This window comes from Lonchura striata, chromosome 2 (assembly GCF_050655825.1).
Source record: "Lonchura striata isolate lonStrDom1 chromosome 2, ASM5065582v1, whole genome shotgun sequence".
Lineage (NCBI taxonomy): Eukaryota > Metazoa > Chordata > Aves > Passeriformes > Estrildidae > Lonchura > Lonchura striata.
Window position 1 is genome coordinate 148,472,228 of NC_140704.1, and position 16,191 is coordinate 148,488,418.

General features: G+C 42.4%; 1 protein-coding gene across 2 annotated transcripts in view; it reads right to left on the minus strand.

The window, feature by feature from the left end:
- KCNQ3 (potassium voltage-gated channel subfamily Q member 3) overlaps positions 1-16,191 on the minus strand; it is a 197,789-nt gene that overhangs the window by 31,713 nt on the left and 149,885 nt on the right. For both annotated transcript variants that reach the window (XM_031504106.2, XM_021542366.3), the window contains exons 2-7: positions 11,178-11,268; positions 9,314-9,440; positions 7,438-7,610; positions 5,310-5,465; positions 3,845-3,955; positions 2,134-2,229 (exon numbers count right to left, since the gene is read on the minus strand). In XM_031504106.2, the coding sequence (XP_031359966.1) occupies positions 2,134-2,229; positions 3,845-3,955; positions 5,310-5,465; positions 7,438-7,610; positions 9,314-9,440; positions 11,178-11,268 (754 nt within the window). The remainder of the gene's footprint in view (positions 1-2,133; positions 2,230-3,844; positions 3,956-5,309; positions 5,466-7,437; positions 7,611-9,313; positions 9,441-11,177; positions 11,269-16,191) is intronic.

Genomic DNA, 16,191 nt, shown 5'->3' on the forward strand with positions numbered 1-16,191 from the left:
GAACCCTTACACGCAGTAAATGGAGATAAGGTCCCTGTAGTACATATGAAAGGTATTTTAGGGAAAACTGTTTAGATTAATCCCACCTCAGGCAAAGACCAACCCATTCGTGGGATTGTCTTTGCTCAAGGACCTGGTTACACTTGGTGGGTAATGCAGGAAGATGGGGAGACCCGCTGTGTACCACAGGGAAACTTAGTCTTAAGAGAGAACTGGGTGTAAGATTTCATGGTGTGCAGATGGAAATAGAATAAGGGGTGGATAATGTCCTGGGTTGTAAGATAAGCTTGTATTCCATTTGCCATCTGTCGAAGGCGAACCGGTTGGACAGGTTTTTTGTTATCTCTCTCAGAGACAATGGTTTGTGTATACACCTTTGACTGATTCAATGAAAGGCTGAAAAAATGTAACGCTGTGAGGGGTCCCACCCAGAGGGGAGAAGCAGCGCTCTCGCTCTTCTTCGCGGGACTCCGAGAGAAGCAGCGCTCTCGCTCTTCTTCGCGGGACTCCGAGAGAAGCAGCTCTCTCGCTCTCTCTTCGCGGGATTCCGAAAGAAGCAGCTCTCCCTCTTCTTTGCGGGACTCCGAGAGAAGCAGCTCTCTCTCTCTCTTCGCGGGATTCCCGGGGAAAGCAGCTCTCTCTCTCGCTCTCTCTTCGGCGGCACCCGCAGCGAAGCAGCCGGCGCGCGCAGAGGCGACGGCAGCGGAGCTCAGAGGCAACCCCGGCGCAGAGGAAGACCGGCCCCCGCTGCCACCAGATCTTCAGAGGAAAATTATACCCTTCTAAAGATCACCACTTTAGCTGCAACTCATCAACTATTGCAAGGGAAAGCAATTGTCCCAGCAAAACCTGATACTGGCATTCCTCAGGTTCTAGACTTTTTCTTTCACTAGTTTTGTTTGTACCGATTGCATTTTCCTTTTTAAATTGTTGTCTAGTTTTCTCCTAGTAAAGAATTGTTACTCCCACTCCCATATCTTTGCCTGAGAGCCTTTTAATTTAAAGATCCTCGTAATTCAGAGGGAGGGGGGTTTGCCGTTCTCCATTGCACAGGAGGCTTTGCCCTCTTTCACAGACTCCTGTCTTGTCTAACCAAGACAGATAGTTTGTCTCCTAATGTATCATCAGAAGAAATTTTGCTGAGCAATTTTCTATTTCAGCATTTAGTTCAATTTAAAATTCTCCAAAAAAATTCCCCAACCTAAAACCCACTAGCTAAATAAGCTACTTGATCAATGGAGATACTTTAGTTTAAAACTAAATTCCATCAAATCCCACTCACAACTCATGCCTGCAGCCCCCTCTGTTTGCTGAAGTGCGTTTTTAATGAGAACAGCCATGAATTTTAATGCCATTCAGCCTGTTTCTCCCGAGGACTGATTTGATCCTCAGCACCAATGCTTCCATTTGTTATACTTTCTCTGTCCCTCTGTGAAAATGCTGTCATTTACTTAACTGCTATCGGGATGTGCTCCATACCTAGTAAGAATAAATAATTTCAAATTTGTCAGAACACAGACTAATGATTTTAAGCTTAATATCCTGAATTCATAGCAAAGGCCATAACTGATGTTCAAGTGTGGTAAGCACTCTCTTCCCACTGAATTTTTGGATCACCCAGTGACAACAGAGGATACAGGGTGTGTTTTCATTTTTAAAACCTGCATATACCATTTATGTTATTTGCCTCGATTGAAATTTTCACTGTGTATTGTGTTACTTCTATGGCTGTTTTCACATCAGTAACAACATAACTGTTTGCACAGAAAAGCATTTTCTGAAGGGAACTGAAGAAAAAAATCTGTATTTTGTAAAGAATGTGTTTTCAACAGCTTGTTTCCTGTGATTTTGTGGCAGTGATGCAGAAGCCAGTTGGTTTACAGAAGCTAGCAGATGAGATCCTTTCTTGGAAAGACACTGTTCTTCTGAAAGATATTCTGGGAGTTGAAAAATTCCTCAAAACTGCAGAGGCCTCTGGATTATCCAGCTCAGTGTGAAAAACTGACAAACAAAAGTTCTTACCTCCTGCAATGGGGAGTGGGAATTTGGGCAGGGGAGGAGTGGTGGCCCTTGCTCACATGATGCAGCAGCATGCACAACACTTTTTCAAGGAAGAGGAAAGTGGCTGCAAACCTGAATGAGCTCAGCTGCTGGCTTTCTTCTTTTCTCAAAATGTTTTTGGCGATGCTGCTCCTGGACCTTCAGAGCCAGCCCTGACCCCAAAATGCCCTGAAAGCAGAGAGTGATGCAAGATTTTAGACATTGCTTACTCAGAACAAAAGGGATTAATGATGAGAGGATGCAGGTCTGTGGGTGGAGATGGAGATGGCTACATGGAGTCTTTGTGCAGTTCCCATGCCTTTCCTGCTGCTCCACTCATGGGACAGGAGGTTGCCATGATCCTCTCAAGGACTGCAGGCCACACCAAATAATTTAAAGGTCCTCAATTGTTGGAACTCAAAATGTCTCTCAGACATTTTTAGAGGTTCCAGGCCTTGGTCAGAAGCATTTTAGACCCTGACAGGCAGCTGGAAACAGCTGTGATTTTGAGTTTGAGCCATGGAATGAGTTACCAACTTTGGAGGTGAAACAATCAGTCACAAAGGGTTAGATAGTATAGTAAAAGTAGTTACAAAACAGAGGGGAATTTTTTTTAGTATTATACAGGGGGGTTTTAACTTTGTACATGGGGGTCAGACGTTCTAAAATGGAGGAAAATGGGCTGATCCTGTTCTTCCTCCTTCTTCTTCCTTGCCTCCATGTTCTTGGTGATGCTGGCACTCACAGATTGGTTTAGAGTAGAAAAGCACTTTGTAATATAGGTAGAAGGTATTGGGGGAAAATTATAAACATGTAATCTGTAATATATCATATAGAAGATAGCAGCAGCCCTGGGCTGGGGGAGAGAAGAAGAAGACAGCAGACAGAGAGGATGTCAGGGTGTGTGTGTGCCTCTGCCCGGGCCACTGACCAAGCAGCTGCAGCCCGAGAAGACAATCTGTTAGATAACTCACAATAAACTGCCTTGAGACTGAACAGCAAAAGCCTGCGCAATTTTTCTTTGGAAGCACGGCTTGGAGGAGAAACTTCACCACCACATGAGACCCCAGAGCAAGCCTGGGGTTCCCACACTCAATAGGCTTCTTGAATGTCTACTGCCTTTCCAAGCTGGTAGTGTCCAGGTGCTGTGTTACTTTCCATTTTCACTGAAACTTGGCTTGCATGATACAAGGGCTCTGCTAGACCATGCTTTGGATCTGACAGTGCAGGACTTGTCATCCTCTGTGAAATTCTTGCCAAGTCTGGATCTAGAGGAAAAATACCCTAAAACCTGGGACTGAGGCAGTTTCTGTTGATATTCAGCCTGGCTCAGTCAGATTTAGTCTCACTCTTATCTGAGGACATTGCAGACAAAGGAAATAAAGGGCTGGATAAGATGGGTCAATTCTAATTATTACAACAGTGGACCCCAAGTTCTTTGAAAATATGTTTTGTGGGGGTTATGCTAATGCCAGTAATACCATGTGCCAGTGTACAGTCTCATTAACTGCCTTGTGGTTTCCCAGATGTTCACTTGCTGGTTTAATTTTGTCCTGTGCCAACTAGCACTGTCAGACAATGGCCACATAGTGATTCCAGGAGTATTGGGGTAACATATCATTCCCAATAGGCTCTGTGCAAAGTTGGGAAGAAACAAGTTCCATTTACTGATACAGACCCACTCAAATCTCTGGAGTACTTCTTTCAAAGGGATTTGGTTCCACTGTTGATTTTATTAACTTTACCTTCTTTTTGCAAGTGCACAGCCCTGGGCTGTGTCTAACAGAGGAGGGAAGGTACTTACTGCAGGAAGAGCAAAGAAGGACACTCCAATGAGAGAGAACGTGGCTGCAATCAGCCGCCCCTCCCATGTTTTAGGGGTTTTGTCACCGTATCCAATCGTAGCTAGGGTAATCTGTGGGCACAAAAACCAGGTCTGATGTAAGAAAAACAAAGGCTACAGCTCTGTGTAAATGTCACCATAAAAGCTGTGAAACTCACTTAGCCCTGAGGGTGCTCATGCACAGCTTGGTGAAATAGGATCTTCAGGATGGGTCAACCAATTTTTTGGTGACATCATAATCCCAAGGCACTACATGGAGAATGGCTTTAGTTTCAAATCAGCTCCCTCTTTCAGATGCATTTTCTGCAAGTGAACTCCACATAAATCTCCTGCCCACCATCAGTACACAGTCAAGAATGGGATTTTCCAGTTAACAGCTTGCAGACCTTTAACAACCTAGTCAGAACTAGCTCTACCTGAAGTCCTGGTCTTTTAAAGCAAAGATGTCTGTGTGGAAACCTTCTCCTTTCTGGCACAATTGTTAATTTCCAACTGTGTACATTTTCTCACCACTGAGACTCTACCTAAATGTCCTGGATATAAAAGGACATGGAAACATCCAGGTGTTCTAGGCAACACTTAGTACCTTTTGACTAATAATGGGGGAAGGGGAGTATCTTATATTTATGCGTGAACTACATTGAATAAAAATATTCTGCTGAATTTAAGTCACAGCATGACTTAGACTTCCTTAACTATCAGTAACAAAGCAATTCTGGAATGGCAGGAATATCTGTGATTGAATGAGTAGTGGTGCAAACCAACACTCCTCTTTTAATCAGAAGAGACAAGAACAGATGCATCAAAAATCCCTCTTGTTCAGCATCCTTCTACCAATGGCATTCCCTGATCTTTGGGGAATGCATGTAAGACATGAGAATTGATATGTAAACCTTTCCAGAAATATTTTTTTACTTCCTCCATCTGAACCCAGAGACATCTTCAGTCACTGGCTCCATAAGAACCAAACCTGCCACGTGTGTCTTCCTCAACTGCCCAAATGTTTGGTGCTCTTTGACAGCCCAACCCACCCATCCACTGGGCAGCTCTGGCTCTGCCATTTCCTGAGGAAAGCAGCTCTCACTACAGGACACTGCTGGCATGAGAGCTCAGTCTCCTATGGTGCAGTGACACCTGAAGAGATGCTCCTCTAAAAGAGCTTTCCCAGCCACCAGGAACACAGATTGATTTCTGAAGGAGGTTTAAACACCTAAGGGCCTTTTTCTGAAAATCAACCTGAAAATCAACAGAGTTGTAGGTTCTGTTAGTTGGTTGTAGGGGCACCAACCAATTGGTTGGTAATGTTTTAATGTAATGTGACTTTCACGCAAATATAGTAGCACTTGCACTGTAATCCCTAAAACTTTATCTCTTCTTGGATATGAAGTTTTCAAGAAGGGTATGAGGTATTTTTGGAATCACTTACCAGCCCCCACCACAGTGCATCTGCATAGGTTTCAAACTCCTCTTTCATCTCCACCCCATTAGCATCTTTTTCAGGAACATCTTTTTCAACCAAATAAACAAGAAATGAGGATAAGATGAGTGTCAGGAACCCAATGTACCAAGCAGTGATGAGTTCCTGCAAAATAAAAAAATGAACATGAAGGGGCTGAAAAGAGCCTCAATAGCCACAGTGGCAGAGTAAACACCAGGAGAGAGAAGCACAGAGAGTAACAGCAGAGCTGCCACTGCTGGCTTTGGTCACACCCGTGACCAGTCCAGCTTAGCACTTATTGGGAAATAATGCAGAGATTTACAAGAATTGGCTCTTACACAGAATCTTCCTTAGGATCAGCCTGGAGGAATCTGCAGCTGTGGCTCTGCATTAAGCTGGGCTTAGCTGCTCCATGGCACAGGGAGCTGCAGGGCTCTGACCCTGACCTTGACTCTTTCCTTTCCTTCTGCCACTGGGCTTGGTCAGTCTTGGCAAGGAAATCAACAGCCCTGCCCTCTCCCTGCCTCCAGAGAGTCAAGGCTGCAGGATGCACTTCCATCTCTTCAGCCATATCAAAGCTGATCCCATCATGAATGAGGTTTTCAAAATTAATTCATGAAATAAGAACAGAACTTGAAAGTATTCTGTGTGCAAACAAACCCCAAATTTGCTGTTTTAAAGAGAATGACTAAAGTGGAGTGCCCCACTGAGGTGGGGCATTTAGCAACCCAAATAAAAATCCCAAAATCCCAGCAATATCTGAAATAAGGCAGAAACTTTTTTTAAGGTCTTCAGAGGTCAAAAAAATCAATATTCCAATACATTTTTATCATTCATATTAGTCATTCATCCAATTCAATTAACAGTATTGAGACAAAAAAAAAAAGGAAAAAAGTTGTAGCTGATAACTGTGTAATTGAATCTTGAGACAAGTGAAAAACTTCCTTAGCTAATTTCTGGTGTGCAGTCAGAGAAGAAAATTGTTAGCAAAATTGTCTCCAGTAAAGCAAAGTTCTCACAGCCCCCTCTAACCTCCCTCAGCCAGCTGAGGTCTAAAAAGTGCATGCTGGGGAACCAAACAAGTAGTATTTTAAAGCAATCCCACACGATGAATCTTTTAACAATTTCTAAACAATGTTTTTGTTACATAGACTTTTTCCATTATCTGCTTCCTGAGAAACATTTTTGACATAAGTGTTTATCTGCCACCTGTCTTGTAGCAAGTTTATATGAGGAAGAAGCAGAAATTCATAACAAATGAAGCATGGTGGGCATCCCCATTAGTCCCTACACAGAAGCAAAATCTAAACATGCTATGCCAGCTGGCATTTTAACTTTCCAAACCCCCCTGAAATGTCAGGAATGTCATTCATGGGTAAAAAAATCCAGTATGTTGTGGAGTATATGCAATTTTTCTACATCCTGTGCAGATGAGAAATATCATCTAGAGGACTTTTGGAGAGAAAGTTTTTAACTTGTAATAATGTTTTGTGAAAATGCAAGAACACAAATACCTGTCTGGTGCAAGACAGGGTGTGTATGATTACAGCATCAAGTTAGACCAAGCAAAGATGACTTTAAAAAGTTTTGCCTGTCTGGGCTCCCTCTGTGTCCATCTCTGTATTGTCTGACCTAAGATAAAAAGAAAAACTTTACCAGTAGGTCCCTTGAAAACTATATTTCTGTGCATATTTCTCAGGGTAATCAGCCTCTTTCCATCCCTTCAGAGGCCTGCTCCATCTGTTGATCAGACAAGTCTGAGAAGCCACTACAAATATTGCAGCTTCCCAAATTTTTCTTTTTTGTCAAGGATTTCAGCACCTTTCACTATAAAAGGGATGTCCCTGCTTCCATGCACAGTAAAGGCAAAATTCACATTGTAGCATGTTGGAATGAAATGGTCTCACATCCTAGCACCACTACTGAGCACAGAAAGATAAAACAAAGGGGCAGAAATGGTTCAGAGAATAGAAAAGGGAATAAAGCTGAAAGAACAAAACTGTATTTTGAACTGCTAAACATAACCCCAAGGCACTGTTGTACCTGTGCATCCCCTCTCTTTCCTTTAAATCTTTCTCCCCAAGGCCCCTCTGAGCCCTGCAAGCTCCTCGCTTACTTTGCTGTGTGCACAAATAGCTGATCCTAAAAGTTTCCAGGTGCCGCCCCGCCTGTCCATGCGCAGCATCCGCAGGATCTGGAGGAAGCGGAGGCTTCTCAGAGACGTTGCCAGAACATTGCCCTGGTTCCCAACAGCCACCACTGGCACCGAAGCAATCAGCACAAAGATATCTGCAAGGCAAAAAGAACAAACCCTGCCAACAAAAGTGGCCCCATCACCTGCTTCTTAATCCCATCTGGTTGTGCTGCAGATTTCCCTAGGCGAGTTTTGAAGCTGCCTGAAAATGCCTTCTCTTGCCAATTAATCAGATATCTGCAGCTGCCACACATCAGCATCAGGCACAGAACCTCCTGGAAAGCCTTGGGATCTATTTACAGATCAATGCAGTGGACCTGAGACACTGAGCTCGCTTAGGGATGCATGGAAACAGTGTCCAAATGCTGTCAGAAAATCAGCCTTAACCTCATCTGTACCACTGGAATACCACAGTGAACAGGTCAGCAGATGGGAAATTCAGGTTTGATGGTACACTTATTATTTTATTCGTTTGGCTGAGTTTTCTTACTAAAATCTTGAAGTCAGTACTACTATTTTTTTGTAAGTGCTCACAGGAGCAATTTGCTGTTAACTGAAGAGGTTTGAAATGTGAATAAATTCATTTTTTTCCTTTCTTTTCCTTGTTTCCCCCTTCTTTTTGATCCTTTATTCACATACAAGAAGAAAGTGGTACCAAACAGCTTCAAACATTCTCTGGGCATTTAGTCTTTGAATTGTCTTTATATTCTCTTTCCACCCAAAAAGACTGGATTTCAGATTTATTCACTTCCAATCACTCTCAAACTTGTACCAGTGACAAATGAGAGATGATTTTAATAAATCCAGGATATCTTCAGTTTTTTACTCAGATATCAATGAAGATTCATACTCAGAAGTGAGATGGCACTGCTACTGAGAAGGAATGAGACAGTATAAATCCCACTTGCTCACGTCTGCTGCCTTCACAAACCTACTAGAAGCATCTGTATAGCAGTAGCACTCAAATGAACATTATTAAATTGAGGATAGCACAGATGCACAATGCAAATTTGTCACAATTGTATTTATCACTTAGCTCCATGAGATAAAGAAAAGGAGAGAGAGGAAAGAGAGGTTTGTATTCATGCAGCACCATGGTTCCCAGAGTGTTATGTGCTATAAAAATAAAGAAAAAACCACAATGTTTGGCCTGAAGAGAATTGAAACAAGTGAGGGTATCCTAAAATCAGTGAGTGAATGGGCATGACTGGTGTTCAGGTCAGAGTGAGCTCCTAAATGTTGGCTGGCTGGTTTGTGGATATAATGAGTAGATGCAGGAGGGTATTCAAACACGAATAATGAGTAATTTTATGGATAATTATAGGTAGTGCCTTCCAAGCCTGAAAGACAACATGGGTGAATTCACAAAGATATTTGTTTGTAAATACAGACCAATAATACAATTGTAAAAAACCCCCACAAATATGAAAGAGAGCTGGGGAAGATGGTACAGACTTGGGTTCTCAAGTGGTTTGAAACTGAAGGCAGAGAGAACCTTCCTGAGGATGAGCTTAAGAAAAGTGCAATGGGGCTTAGGACAAGGAAAATGTATTTGAAGAGCAGAAGGATTAATTTTTTTTTTCTCACTGACTAGGTAGCCAAGTGTGTCTTAATTAGAAGTTATTGCTGGCTACTTCAGATAATTGCACCAAGCGGGACACAGGTCCTGACATAAAGAGCAGATCTGATTTCAGTGCTCTTTGCATTGCCAATCACCAGTTCTTTGACATCCCCCAAACTGGCTTAAAAGGAAAAAGGACATTAATGAGGCAGACAGTAGTAGAGAGCATGTGCCTACCCAGCATGCACAAAGGCTTCCTGGCAAATTTGAGTCTCCCCCTCCATCCTTTGTAGCGACAGCAGCAGCCAGCAGCCCAGATTCTTAAGGCAAACTCTGCTCCAAAGATGAAAATGGCAAAAGTTTCCTGTATCAAGACACAAATGAAATTGTTAGTCTCACAATGAGTTTTGCAGTAATTCTGGACAAAAGGATACAGCTGAAGGAAACAGATGAGGTACAAGTGTTAGGATATGTGTAAGAGAGAGGAAAAGAGTGGAGGAGAATCGAGATTGATGACAGAGGCAAGGCAAAGTGGGGGCATAGTTTTCCAGTCTGCTAAGTACCATGCAGGAAGGATTTGCCCCTGCTGTTGGGTAAAAATGAAGTGCTTACCCTGCCTTAATGGAAGGACAATTACTTCACAGAAAGACCTCCTGCTCCACACAAAATGAGCAGATGTATGTGAGGGGTGACTGCAAAGTCCCCAAGGCACTCTGTACCCACCCCCAGGGTCACCCACCAGCAGCTGATGCAGCCATAATGTCCAGACAGGGCAGGATACAGGATACTCATATGGCCATGAGTTTAAAGCAGTGATAAAGACATATATAAGACAAATTTAAGGCATATATTGTTCCCTTAAATTTCTGGTGGATGAAAGAAGGGATTTTCCACCTTGCTCCAGTACCTTTCTAAGCATGGGGAGGGCATGGGGAGCAAAGAGCTTCTCTGAGGTGCTCAGGAAGGTGGGGTGCCAAAGGCAGCCTGGGGTACACAGTTGCTTTTCCTCTCTGTGAATTGCTGGCAAGAGGAAAAATGGGACTTTTCCTCATGCTCATTACCCACAGCTTCTAAAAGCTGCTGAGAGCCACATAAAAACAAGCACAGGAGGAGGAAAGATAACCTCAGGCTTTTTCAAATGTGAAAGATGGGCCTAAGTAGGGTTACAGAAACCAAAACCAAGTTTCTCATTCCCTGAGGAATGGAGGTGTTTTCATACAGGCACTTTTTGAGAAAGAACATGCAAGGGGAATTCACCTTTCATTCCTTTTGGCATTTAGATCTTGCTTGAATCTGTATGTCTCTGGAGGTACAAGGGGAAATGGAAATTGAAATCCTGGAACTAATTTTGGTGTGCAGTTTCTCTAGGGTTACTTTAAACAAGGCCAGATTAAGCGAGACATTATGCCCTGTATTTTGTGATAGCTGTGGGAGCAAAGGAAGTTCATTTTTAGGGTCATTTTCACAAAATGCTGAATTTGCAATTTTATATTTAATGAGGGTTTTTTCCTATTTTTTAATTCTTCTGCTAAATGGGAAGCCTTGCTGAAATAAAATCTTGAGCATGAACTTCAGCATTTATAGAACAAGCAATCTGGAATTTGTTTGCTGTGAATACATTTTCTCTCAAAGGCACTGCCTACAGCAATTTCAGTTACACTGCTATTGGACACAAGCATGAGTCCAACTTTGATGACCTACTAGGATTAGTAGAATGATTCAAAACTGTTGAAAGATTCCTCCAAAAAACATTTTTCAAGTGTGCTTAGGTCTGGCATGATCAATAGGAAATTTCCTGATAATCTGATGGAAGGACTGTTAGACAAATGCTGAAAAACCAATATTTAAAAGCCTCAGGCTAGAGTCTTTCCTCTCATTTTCTTTTTGCTCAGGAACCTCACTTATTTTTTGCTCAGTTGGTGTTGACAATGTACTGGGAACTCTCCAATATGTAAGTGTACAGTCACTGCTCCAGGAGCAGGAGCAGAATCCTCTCTGCAGGCACAGCTGGGAGCAAGTTTCCATTTCCATCCCTGCTGATGGGGCTGATTTAAATTAAATGGACCTTACCAGGATGATGCAGCAGCCACAGTTTACTTACCAGCAAGAGGAGCCAGTCTCCAGAAACTGTTTCATACTCCTTGAAAGTTGTCAGGACTGCTAAGATCAAACACCCCAAGACAATCAGAAACCTGAAATGAAATAAAAAGCACAGAATTTTTAATCTTCTCTATATTTGCACTGGAGATATTGCCTATAAAACCACGAGTAGAGACCTCCATGGGATGGCTGCTGCCTGTTGGTGAGAATGAGGTGGGTTCTTATGGAGAAGTTTTCAGCCAGGTTGGAGCAGGGGGAGCTGGCAGTCATGGCAAGACCCAGAGTCAGAATGTTCCTGGGACAGACATGCTTTAATCAACTCACATTCTTCAAGGGTGAGATGGGTGATAGTTCATTTTGGGAAGGGGTTGTGTGATATGCAGAGGGCTGTGTTGCTCAGGGGGTCTGTTCCAAGCTGTGTGCTGCCCAGAATGGCACTGCAGTTACAGGGCAATGGATCTCCCTGGCACATCCTGAGGCCTGGGAAACAGTAAACATTCACTGCAAGGCAGCACTGGGACAAACCCTCCCTTAAGAATTGCATTGCATATCTTTTTTTTTTTCTTTTTTTCTCTTTTTGCACTCATTTCTATGCAGATGAAAAGACCAAGAGGTTTGAAAGAGTAAGAAGAGAGGATTAATTTCTGTTCTCCAGTAAACAAAGTGTGTGATAAATCATTGCCCCTTTTATTTTCTGTCTGTGAGGCTCCAGAACACAGAGATTTTACTAAAAATTTAACTCCCACTGCTGGCAAATCCAATTCAGTCTAATTGATCTGCTTTGCAAAACTATTCCCAACATCAAGCTATTCAAAATCTTTTTTAGAAGTGATTACTGTAAAGCAAAGGGGAAAATTCATATTCTGGTACTCCATGTACCCAGATCACAGGCATTTTAATGTGTTTCCAAAACTTGACCCACAGGAACAGAGGGGCAGGTGGCCATGGAAATATTTTGAGTTTAATGAAAAAATTAGAAAGATGTCTTTGTAAAAGCTCTGGATTCCCTGCTTTCATAGCTAGGGTACATCAAAGATATCATAGGCATTAGGTACTGAAATTATCCAGGGAAAAAAGCCTGTGAAGAATCAAGCTGTGTTTATGTGTACTACCTGCTTTGAATTTCAATATGGATCCTGTAGTGTGATTTCATCTCTTGCTGAGAAAAACTCCACTTTGTTTCACTGGGTGAAATGAGCAGAGCCAGAGCCTGCAGAGGAGGCAGTGACAAGGGAGCTCAGCTCAGCAGCATGAAAACCTTGGGTTTTCCTTTCCTTCATGTCTGAGAAAACCTAGGGCTAAAGAATGGTGTTCTGAGAATGTGCAAATTATTTGCAGCTGGAGTGAAAGGACAGAGGTGAGCTCTAGACAGCTCCTGCTGGTTTTTGGGGGGAGTTTCCTCCAAGCAGAGCTCACTAGCACTTTACAAGCAAGGAAAAGACAACAGTGAAACACTTCATAGCAAATCCTGAAGGATTACTTTGCTGTAGCTTCTCTGAAATTCACTGTTCTTATGCCAGGAAAATCTCAGATCAGCCATTTTGAGCAAAGTTAGAACAGAAGTAAATGTGTTTGCTCATGCTAAATAATTTTGGATTTCTTTGGCAAGTTTCACCTTTCCCCACTCCCACCACTCCCCAGTCCTGCTCTAGAGCATGGGCTATGTAGGTGGTAGGAAAGAGACCAAAAAGTGTCTTTTGCCATCTACCTATATCTGTACTGCTGCTACTCAAGACATTTGGTGGTTCACTTAGCAATTTTGTGGTGCTCCTGCCATGCCCTGGAGCTTTGTCACACCATATCTTCTTGTCCCCTCCATGCAGTTATAAAGCCAGTGGCTCCCTGGTTTCCCAAGGCCCATGATCCAGCTATCCTGAACCTCCAAGAGCAAACTGGTGAAAACTAAGCAAAACCAACATGATCCCTTTGATTAACTATAAGCCACCTATGCTCTGCCACACTACACTCTGCCTTTAGAGTGGTACCAACACCAACATCCCATTTAGAGCCTTGAGCAGCTGCTGCTTGGTACTTTCCATTACAGCCACTTCTTTGTACCATGTGAAAATTCAGTCACCCATCAGCTCATAAGTGTCATTTTAATGATTTAATGAGAGGTGAAACACACTGAGAGCAGTCCAAGGAAATTACATCATCGCATTACATCACGGGCTACTTAAACTAAAGGCATGAAATCACGATGTCATTTTAAAAAACACCGCTGTCAATTAAAGATGATGTACAGAATTTTGTCCAAAAGGAAGACAGAAGATAAGTTAGTAGTGAAATCATCCTTTTTTTGCCTGGAAATGCCTGCGGTTTTACCACTAGAGGGTACCGGTGCTCCGCAGAGCGAGGGGTTACCGATCCCTCTTTTCGAAAGACTCAAAGCAGGGGATGCTCAGGTGATCGCAACCACGCATTTGATACAAGGAAAAGGGTGATGAATTTGGTCAATAAAAATCCCAGATGTTGACACCAAGGGACAACTGCTCAGTGCTGCTGGGGGTGCTGCTTGTTCAATCCCTCCGTGTGGCACACGCTGCAAGTCCCAGCTCCAAGTGAGAGCCCATCCATGAGAACAACAGGTCATGCAGGACAAAACAGCCACGAAAAGTTGTTATGATTAATCTTGAGGGCAAATCTGAGAGGAGATCGTGGCCTGGAGCCTCCAAGGCAAGAAGGGCATGAAAGCACCCCAGAGGTGCCATTGCTGAGTGGGACCTGCAGTGCCCAAACCCCGGAGCCACAGAGCCTGGCTCTGGGCTCCTTCCTGCAGGACTCTGGGGTATGGAGGGATGGAAAACCCGTGTTAATACCCATAACCACAACCCACCTCGGAAGGGCCTGCTTTCCTCCTGCTGAACCTTATCTGAAGGGTAAACACCGACTGCAAACACCCACAAGTTAATCAGCTCACATCTCAGCAATCCTCCTCAGCCTCTGCAATAATTATCACTGCAGCTCAGAGCACGCCATCAATTTTAATCTGCACTGATGCTATGCAGCCCAGCCTCTTCTGGCCCGGATCTTGATGGGTTTGAAGCCTGCAAGCCTCCCTGTGTCCTCTTTCTATGGAAGATGTCACTCAGATTCCACCCTTCTCACATCAATCCCCCTCGTTCTGCAAAGATGATAAGAAAGTTCATTTTCCCCTTGCTGTATTGTGGGCACACCAGTGACCATATGGTGGCCATGCAAACATAAAGAGAGTTGGCAACAGGACAAGTAGCCTGAGTGTACACTGCCTAATTTCATTTTATAGAGGCAGCAGTGTGGGCTGAGTGGTTGAGTCTGGCTCTAAAATTGTAACAGGAAAATCACAGGGTAAGAAACTGCTGAAATCACAGAGGATGAGCAGGAGGAAGACTGCCACTGACCTGGGAATCAAGGAACAGAAGGGGAGAAAATCTGAAATTTACTCACAGTTATAATGATTCATGGGACATAGAGCACTAAGGGTTGGAAGAAAGAAATAGGGTGAAAATCAAGGTTTTAAATGAAAACTCTGTCCTATTAAGTCAAGGCTTCCTATTAAACTGTGTTTCAGCAGGTGGCAGTCCAGACTTCAAGAAGGTATATCACATATACCAAATGAGGATCTGAATGTGTTCTTCAGCTTTTTAGAATCATCCTTGCCATTATTTTACATATTTTTTCACAGCACATTACATGGTTCCTATTTGCAGCATTATGCCTTAAAAATCTGATTAGTTTGTTGTATGCATAATTTCCAGACCACCAAATGGCAGTGCTTGTTTGTTACTGTCACAAATAACATATTATTCAGGTCAATATATTTTCTTAGTTTTAGAAATTACATATTTAATACTCATAGTTTCTAACTGCACTATTTTGTTGTGCTAAAAAGAGTTTGTTTTTTTTTTTTTTAAATCTTTCCCCAGAAAAGAAGAAGTAATTTACAACTATGCATGATCATTAATCTAATGTTTTTTTTCTGAACATCACAGACTGTTTTGTTTGGTAAGTTTTTACTTATTTTGCTATTCTTTGGGTTCTTTTTTTCTATATCTGTTTTCATTTGAAGCCAATAGAACACAGATCTAGATGAGAACCTTTATGAGTTTTATATATATATACCTGCTCATCACATTTCTTTCACAATCCCTTCCTTACAAAATTGTAGGAACAGATCCTGTAGAAATTTGCCTGTAATCTATTCCAAAATAGCTTTCCTATGAAGTTGTTTTGAGGACCAGATCTGCCATAGGCAGGCCAAACTACATTTGCATTTGATATCATTTTGACAAATTTTTGTGCTGTGGGACAAAATGCTAAGCCTCAGTGAGGTTTAGTCAATAGAATGTGCTTCTGTGAACAGCTCAGGCTGATTTAAAGCAAGTAGCTCAAGCTGGGCAGGAGCACCTAGAGAGGATATTTCTTCTCTTTAAAGGTAAGGACAGACTGATGCTGAGCTCCTATGGAGAGGTTTACTGCGCAGATCAGCTGAATGCCACCCCTTATGTTTACCCCTGGTTTGGATATAATTATAAACACCACCTCTTCATAATGTTTATGTATTTTTGCTACTGAAATTAGCCAGCCAGCCACAGCAGTTCTGCTTTGTCTGAAATTCCTTGCTGTAAATTTAGGTATCACATCTACATGTGGTCAAGGATCCTGGTTACAAAATTATAATCCAGTTTTTGGCTAAGAAAGCCTCTAGCCTCTAACTAAAAAGTTACTAGTAAGAAATCACCCCAGTCCAAGAGTGCACAGATTTCTTTTTCTCTCTCATCTTCAATACCACTTCTTGTAAGACATTGGGACTTTTCTGTACACAAATATTCTTATGAATCTTAGATTTTTTTCGGCTGTGCTTCGTTTGGTATTTTATTTTCTTCCCTTAAAGCTTGTGCACTGGTTTCATTATGCTCTGCCACCTGGTAAATGCTAATGGAATTCTCTAAGATTGTGATATGTAAGGAAAATCTGACAGTGTTCTGCTAAATTTTTGGTTTAGGGTATCCAAAGCAATATGGTTCTAAACCATG